Genomic DNA, 9,365 nt, shown 5'->3' with positions numbered 1-9,365 from the left:
GTTATGAATGGATAATTGAGAGTTGGATTCTGTATTTCAGATTCATGCCATCGTGCATGATAGAGTTTGTCTGGTATTTAGAGAGAATGTTTCTGTCATGAGAACATCAGAAAGGCTTCTCGAGCTCATCCTTGTGCATCTGTCTCTGATGAATCCATGGCTCTGGGCGACGGCGTGCAGAGCGCCTATAAAAGCAATAAAACCCAACAATGGCTTTTCAGAAATTAACGCAGCATCTCCATATTGATGAGGAAACACATCCAATCTTTGCTTTTCGTCCTTTCTTTAGATGTCACAGTGATGGATGCCATGTTTGCAGCATGCCATGATCAACTGTTTTCTGATATTTTGACTAATGCTGCTTTTGAGTTATAGCCAGCGAAAGGAATAATCACTCAGATATGGGAATGCAGACGGCGAGGGGGGCGTGCATGTAAATGAGCGCATATGCATTAATGCATGACCCTATAAGAATAACAATCAGGCCTTCGGGCGCTAAAGCAGGTGTCGTTAATAGTCACGCCGGAAGCTCTAAGCTCCATATTTTCAGCATCTCCTATTATTATTTTACAGTTATCTGAACCTATTCAATGGCCTTCCTGTTCTGATGTGAAGCGGGTAATTCACTGTCAGAGAAAACATGCACGTGTTTGTACAGCTGTGTGCTTGAGTTCAAAACAGTTACTTACTAGATATATTATGTAAGTTTATGTGCAATAATGTAAGCTATTGTTATTATGCAAATTGTTAATTATGCATGTAATTATTTAAAAGGTAAATCATATTAAAAGTGATAATTATAACACAAGAAAGTAATATTTTTAAGAGATAAAGTGATGGATAATGAATAAATAAAAATGCATGACATAACACATAGAATTTTAGAAAATCCTTATGGCATACTGTAAAATAATATGTCATATTTATGAGATGAAAAGTCATAAAATTACCTCAGTCATAATTAAAAGACGTATGACATAAACATTTATATTTATAAAGTCTATGTTTAAAAATGTGAGTGACAGTTAAGGGGTTAAATTCAAAATTGTGAGATAAAAGTCAATGATGGACATGAAGACAAAAATATGTAATATTTCTCATATTTATGAGAATAAAAATACATAAAAAGTCCAGTTTATGAGATGAAATGTTGATATTATGACATAAAAATTGTTAATTATGATGAAAATGTTATGAGTTAAAATTATGAGTTAAAAATGTATTATTATGAAAAGGTCACAGTTATGACATACCAAGTTATATTTATGAGAATACAAACACATTAAAAAAACTAAACATCAAAATGATAATTGACATTCAATTTTATTTATGAGATGAAGTAAAATAATAAAGTAATTCATAAAATAATCAAAGTACAATTTGAGAAAGCATGACAAAAAAAATAAAAATGATATTATAAATCAGTCATATTTACGAGATGAAAAGTCATAATAATGATAAAAGAGATTATTTTCTTGTCATAATTATGATTTACCAAAGCAAGATGTTTTTCTTCTCTTACGTGGCTTGAGTTGGCTTCATAAGGCAAATAATTCAGCACATTAATAGACAAACCTGGTGGAGAGAATATGTTTCAGTGATTCTGCTCTTATGATATTGCTCTTTTATTGCTCAGGACATGAACATGAAGGTGCAGATAATAAATCAAACCATCAGTGTCTTCTGTCGGTCAGATATCAGGTCAGAACTGCTTACACATCACTGACTTACACACACCTGTCTGTCTGTATGTCTGTGGGCGTGTCTTCGATAGCTGCTCTCTGATTGGCTCCTCGGGAGCTCATTGGATAATGCAGTATTAATGCAGTCCTGTGAGGGAGATCCATTCATCTGATGGGAAGGTTCGGCACCCCCCCACAGAAGCCTGTCAGAGAGACTGATGGAGAGCCCCAGACCTCAAAATAACCCCAAATCTCACCATTACCTCTTCTTCTTTTCTCATCATATGACAATTATGTTCTTTTCAGCATGCAATTCAACAATGCCGCCACTACAAATGTAACTTAAAAGTAAAAATGATGACATGAAAGTCCTACTTATGAGATGAAAAGTCTAAATGATGACTCACTAAGTCATATTATGAAATTATGACATATAATGTGATATTTATGAGATGAGTCAAATGTATCATATTTATGAGGTCAACACAAGTAAAATTTTCATGATAATTTTGACTTTAAAATTCTGGTAAATTTTAATCCCATATGTCTTAATATGTTATGATTTTGATTTCACCTGCTATATGTCATTATACAGTAATTATTTTATAATTTAATTATAGAATCCGATTGACGCAGCAGTGCTGCCTCCGTGTGGCTACTGTTCATCATTACACCTTCACCTTTGGTCACGTGTGCACTCTATGAGACTAGAGTTATTCCACTAGAGAGCATGTGGAATTAAAGCACCGTCATTCATCTACACTACATTTTATTGTTTAAAAAGAAATCTCTTCTGCTCAACGAGGCTGCGTTATTTGATTTAAAACACAGTAAAAACAGTAATAAAATATCATTATAATTCATAATACCCATTTTCCAGCTAAATAACAACAAACCAACAAAAACAGACACTTTATCAGTTTATATTAAAATATATAAAATTACTGATTTTTTTTCTAGTACTGTACTTAATTTAAAATACATCAAAATAGGTAATTCACCCATTTATATTAACATATGGGATTTAAATATTATGAATAAAATAATATTTGTCTAGTACTTAATCCTAAAATTAAATATCAGAATTAAAAATAAAATATTTCTTTTCTAATATAAAATTTTTAAATAACTGACCTATTTATATGAAAATCCATAAATTATTACAAAATTATTTGGTATTTTTTTTAATAGACCTAAATCTTTAAGACACCAAAACACTAAAATTGTAGCTAGTTATATATAAAATATAAATTATAAAAAAATATAAATAAATATTTCTAGTACTTAATTAAAATAAATCAACATGTTTAAATGTTGAATTTCAACTTTTAAGAGAATTTACCTATTTCTATAAAAAATATATAAATTATTATAAAATTCAGTATTTTTTTGTCTAGTGCTTAATTTTAAAATTAACATTAAAATAAAAAAGCATTAAGTATTTTTTACTAACACATAATTTTAAAACAACTGACCTATCTTAAATATATGATGTTAAAACATTTTTACAAATATTTAATACTTAATTGAGAACACTCATAGAATTTACCTGTTTATATTAAAATAAATAAATAATTGCTTTTCTTTTATTTATTTTTTAGACAGCAAAGACATCAAAAACATGTAGCGATTTACACACACAGGGGTTGGAGGTGGTTTGCAACACTTACAGTAGATCAGAATAGTTCATATGAAAATCCAAACATCACCTGACGTACACTGTTCATAAAAACACATTTATGCCAAGACAAGACACATGAAAAAGACAAAAAAGGCCAAAGACAAAATGTTTATTCACTGTCAGTCTGCGACTGCAGCTCTTCCTGAAACACTGGCAGTGTCAAATAAGGCAAAGGGCGTATAGATCATATGGATTTTACAGTTTTGCACCAACAACAGTTAGTTATACATTCACCAGTTACTGTATGTGTGATATTATATAGATCTATATATATTTATATATACTGTATATATTTATAAACGTATTCTTAAAGAAGTGTGAGGGACACAGGTAACAGAAGAAACACTCACGGTTATAAAGCTGATTCAGTCTTTACTGTGAAACACATCATCTTACGTCTACTCTCTGTGATCTCTAATAAAATAAAATACAAATATATTATGCTCATCATATATAGCTCTTAAACTGTGCATTTTGCATTGGACAGAATCTGTTCAGTTCTATGTCTGTGTTTGGAAATAAGCTCATGTACGAGACATCAGCGTAGTGTTAGAAACACAAACGCACACACGCGCGCACGCACGCACGCACACACGCACGCCGCACGCACGCGCGCACACACACACGCGCACGCACGCAAACCCAACAGACAGTCGCTGACTTCAGAGATGAATTTGCACAAAAGCATCGATCACATCTAAAGCCGTTTTACAAATACATAGAAAAATATAATCTTCTGAATGCCCTTTTTACAATTTTAGATAGATTATAGATTTATGTGAAAATATCAGTGTAGCTAGTGGAGGAGGATCGAGTGTGTTTCCTAAAGGGAAGTTAGTGAACATCTTAATATATAACCCTTTAAAAATACCATGGTATTAATTGATCATGATTACTATATTCATGTACTTTATAGTGGTGTTGTTTTACCATAGTCACATACTATAGTATTTACAAAAAACTATCATGGTACTATGGTTTTGTGACATGTGCTGTGCGATTGTATTCTTGGAAGTACCCTGAAATACCATAGTACACCATGGTATGTTTCAAATCAGCATAGTTATACCTTCACCACACGCACTTTTTTGCAAAGAGTACCATGCTAACATTATAAAACCGTGGTATTTTTTGTAAGAGATGAAAGCTATAACATTAGAGGGTCGTTTTACTCTCACAAATGTTGCCCTTTTCTACAGTTGCGCTGTGAATACAGTTTTTCCACCAGTGGAACGTAATATGCTTGGCACAACAAAGCAACAAAGTTTCTTAATCTGAGTTTCTGTCCTAAACTGAGATATTCTGTCAATCATCTGGTTACTGGTTAGTGTAGCCCCGCCCACTCTGACATCTGATTGGTCCAAAATCCCACCTTCATAGACTACCATTCAAGAGTTTGGTGAATTTTGAATGTTTTTGAAAGAAGACTCTGCCGTTCACCAAAGCTTCATTATTTATTTGACCAAAATGCAGTAGAAATTGTGAAATATTATTATAATTTAAATTAAATGTTTTCTATGTAAATATCTATTAAACTGTAATTTATTCCAGTGATCAAAGCTGTATTTTCAGCATCATTCCTCCAGTCTTCAGTGTCACATGATCTTCAGAAATCATGAAAATATAATGATTTTCTGCTCAATAAACATTTCTGATTATTATAACTGCTGAATTTTTTTTATTAATCTCTAAAATTAACTTAACTCTTTTGTTATCAATAATATTTCTTATAAATTCAAATATATACAGAGTTAAATTTCACATCCAAAAAAAAAAAAAAAAAAAAAAAAAAAAAAATATATATATATATATATATATATATATATATATATATATATATATATATATATATATAATAATAATTTCCTCCATTATTTTAATGTGAAGAAGAAATATTTTCAGGATTCTTTGATGAACAGAAAGGTCAAAAGAACAGCATTTATTTGAAAGAAATGTCTTTTTAAAATCAATTTTTATGAATAAACGTATATTTTAAAAAAATCTTTTTGAGCCCAAACTCTTAATGGTAGTGTATCTGTGTAATAAACATTTGATAGTTGTCTGTGAGTTTTGAAATTAACATGAACATTTATTCTGTTCTGGTTAGGACACATTTATGTAAATGAGTGATGTGCTGCGGGTTATTGATGGCTGAGTTTGTGTAATTATGGATTAGTGTAATTAGTCTGTGAAGCACTGATCAGACGACGGACAGGTAACCAGGGGTTAAAGCACGAGCGTCAGTACAGGTCTTTATAAGGTTTGGAGTAGTTAAACATCAAGTAGTCCATGTAGTAGAAGTCATACGCCCGCTGGCGCTCAGACGCGTTCAGCTGCGAGAAATAATGCTGTGTGATCTGAGTGGAAGTTCTGGCCGCTTTGGGGTTCCCGTCTTTGAACGAGGGGTACGACAGGTTCTCCGGCGCACCGATCTTTCGTAAAAGAAAGTTGGCGTCTTCTTCCAAGGTCTCGACTTTCCCGATGAAGTCGTAGTGAAGATGGCAGGGGCTACAAAGCTGGTTGGCCGCTTCCCAATGGATGTCCATTCCCACGGGACGATGCACGTCTAAAAGATAGTGCATGAACTCTCGAAAGGTCACGCCGCTTCCCGTCTTCAAAGCCGTCTGCGATGCATTCACCCTGTATTTGGAGATGATGGGCTTTCCGAAGACAGGATGGTAGTAGGAATTAGGACTCTCGAATTTGTCCCTGAACGCAGACACCAGTCGCTCCATCGGCTCTCGGACGAAGACGACTTTGGTGTACGTCTCTAAACGACTCGTGATGCCTTGATGGTCGAAGCTGTCCAGGCGTTTCAGGTGATTGTCGTAATGAACGGCCACGTGATTGATTTCTCGCGTCGAGTTGGCGACGCCGGCTAAAACCATCAGGATTCTCTTCCAGTTGGAGCATCCGGCTTTAGGCACCTCGCAGTACAGCAGTTTGTGTCGGTCCTCCACGTAAATCCGCGAGACGTGATGTGGCGTTATCGTCCGTGAAATATTACTCCGGTATTTCCCGCAGACGTCCCGTATGATCCGCCGACGGGACTCCTGGACGCGTGATGGAGATGATGAGTTGGGTCTCAGCACAGGGCTGGTCTTTAATAGTTTCCGGTGGCGTTTGGTGACCTGTTGAGGGCTCGGGTCGTGCTCCCGGGACCCCGGTGTGGCCGAGTCTCGTTCCCATTGGGAATCTGGAAGCTGCATTGGTGAGATGGGGTCGATGTCGCCCTCCTCTGATCGCTGGTTGACTCGGTCACTGAACTGAGCGCACTGCTCCTTTAAACACACACATAAGACAAACCAATGAAGCATCCTCACATCAGAAGAGGAATATATTTATTGTTATATTACACTTCAAAAAATTACAAAATATATTTTTTTAAATGATCATAATTTAAAATAAATATATATTTTGGCTGTATAAGAGGGAAATAAAAATAATCACTAAAAATATTAATAATAATTATAATAATCATATTTTTTATAAATATATATTTACATTATAAGAGAGGAAAATATATTTGTTCTATTATATTTCACTCAAAAATATTTTACATAATTTATTTTATTAATTATCATTTTTAGCTTTGGATAAAAGCGTCTGCTAAATGAATAAATGTAAATAAATGTAATGTAAATAAATCTATATTTTCATTATAATAAATGAATATATTTATTGTTATATTTCACTCAACATTAATTATTTAAAATGAAATCTTTAATTTTTGATTCATTTTCTCACAATGAAAAAATATAATAATTAATTATTTGAAGTATTGTGAAGTATGAATACATTATAGTGGTATTTATAGCATTGAATTAAATTCATTTAGATTTGAATTAAAACCAAATCATTGTGTTCAGATAGAATGATTTCAATCACTATTAGAATAAAGAGAACCTAAAAGTCCAAATAAAAAATGGATGTATAAAATTTATGAGAATTTGGGATTACATATATAAACTCTTTTAATGCACACATGCTGATGCCTTTAATAAATATATAAATAATAATACTAATAACAATACTACTTCTACTACTAATAATAATAAGAAGCTAAAATGTAAAATAAAAATCCTAAATGCAAGTAACATTTATATATATATATATATATATATATATATATATATATATATATATATATATATATATATATATATATATATATATGTTACTTGCATTTAGGATTTTTATTTTTAATTTTAAAATATATATACACACACATATATAAAAAGTTTGCATATTAAATATAGTTCTGTTGGTGTATTGTGTAGCCATCAGATGGAGCCGTTCACCCGTGTGTGATCTTCCTGAGCTCCGCAGGATGAATGTGTCTCATTACAGATCATCTGTGACTCTCTCTGAATATCTCTAATCTGCTAATTGATGAGGATTTTTTTTTTTTATTCTCGACGTCACCTGATTTCCAAAACATGTCGCCTGTGGCAAATATAGATTTAACTTCTCATTTGGATTCATTAAGGTGCAATAAAGTCAATGAAATGAATAATCATAAATCCAGTATCAACGAGGTGATTCGTTTATTATGAAGTCAGGGTTCATTTGATTAGTGACGCAAGGTTACATCTGCCCCTCGCTTTGAGGGCACAAGAGAAGAGACGACAGGAGAAGATGCTTAATACTGTCACTTCATACAAACTAAATAAGAAGATCTGCATCTTCTCACCTGCCTGGACAGAGTGCTTCCTCTGAACCTCACACCTGAAACACAGACAGAGACGCACAAATGAGCTGTGTGTGCAAATGCAATAAAGTAACAATATTTGATATGCATAATGGATTCTGCATATTAAAAATGACATGCATCATCTTTAAAAACAGTTCAACTTAAACATGCATCAGAGATCATTCGGAACAAAAAAGCATGTCTTAATTGAACATGTGTGTGTGTGTGTGGATCATGTGTGTGTGTGTGTGTGTGTGTGTGTGTGTGGATCATGTGTGTGTGCTCACACATAAAGGCCACATGCTGCGTCTTTCTCATTCCATTTAAACAATCTCCAGCATTTCTAAGCACTTATTCTGTAATTACAGAGTGAATGAGAAACATTCACTAATTAGAGCTTTCCATGCATAACCATGTTAGCTTGTTTCAAACATTTAATTGAGAAGCACACACACGCACACACACACACACACACACACACACACACACACACACACACACACACACACACACACACTTACTTAGATGTCTAAATGTAAACAATAAATAGACTTCTATTGTTTTTATATACAGATAATTATACACTTTTGAAACTTTTTTAAAAATGAGGATGTCCCCAAATGGAGGTTTTAGGAGATTTTTACAGGTTTTGCTCACTTTTGGGTGCAAATCTGTCCCCAAAATATGGTTGTGTACACACACACACACTCACACACACACACACACACACACACACGCACACAAACACACCATAAATTATATGGCATACAATATACCGTGTAGAGACAGACCTATGGCAACCTGAAGAACACAAAAAGTCTATAAAAACTCTTTTAAACATTGTATTAATGTCCGTCTGGATCAAAAAATGGATAATATTTTGCAAGTATTTTAGTTTCGTTATATTCTGCAGTATTTAATAAAAGAGGCTGGTGACTAAAAGAAACCTGTTCAGTTTTGTACTGCTGAATTAAAGGAATAGTTCAGCCCAAAATGAACTCAACCCTAAGGCCATCTGAAATCAGGATGAGTTTGTTTCTTCGTCAGATTTGGAGAAATGTAGCATTGCATCACTTGCTCTGCAGTGAATGGGTGCCGTCAGAATGAGAGTCCAAACAGCTGATAAAAACATCACAATAATCCACACCCCTCCAGTTCATCAGTGAACATCTGGAGAAAACAAAAGCTGTGTGTTTGTAAGAAACAAATTCATAATTTTTCAATGTTTTCCCACTAATTTATCGAGTCCTCTATCCATAATAATAAGTCTGGTCTGAATCAGGAGAGAAATCTGCACAGATCAAGCACC

The 9,365-nt window shown here is 33.4% G+C and overlaps 1 protein-coding gene across 1 annotated transcript; it reads right to left on the bottom strand.

Moving 5' to 3' along the window:
- Positions 1–5,287: 5,287 nt before the first annotated feature.
- Positions 5,288–8,271, bottom strand: LOC127974417 (carbohydrate sulfotransferase 8-like). The gene is made up of 2 exons (XM_052577650.1): positions 8,057–8,271; positions 5,288–6,644 (listed from the first exon to the last, which is right to left on the bottom strand). Exons 1-2 carry the CDS (start codon positions 8,162–8,164, stop codon positions 5,604–5,606), a joined length of 1,149 nt encoding a protein of 382 aa, XP_052433610.1. The 5' UTR covers positions 8,165–8,271; the 3' UTR covers positions 5,288–5,603.
- Positions 8,272–9,365: the final 1,094 nt, after the last annotated feature.

The sequence above is a fragment of the Carassius gibelio genome, chromosome B16 (assembly GCF_023724105.1).
Source record: "Carassius gibelio isolate Cgi1373 ecotype wild population from Czech Republic chromosome B16, carGib1.2-hapl.c, whole genome shotgun sequence".
Taxonomy (NCBI): Eukaryota; Metazoa; Chordata; class Actinopteri; order Cypriniformes; family Cyprinidae; genus Carassius; species Carassius gibelio.
The sequence above is the reverse complement of the archived record's forward strand: the minus strand, read 5'-3'. Positions and strand labels throughout refer to the sequence as shown.

Bases quoted from the DNA above. Each gene is read 5' to 3' on its own strand.
- LOC127974417 (XM_052577650.1), bottom strand. From the start codon at position 8,164: ATGCATATCAAATATTGTTACTTTATTGCATTTGCACACACAGCTCAT. The intron at 6,645-8,056 runs GTGAGAAGATGC...GTGTGTTTAAAG, and splicing joins GAAGCACTCTGTCCAGGCAG to GAGCAGTGCGCTCAGTTCAG.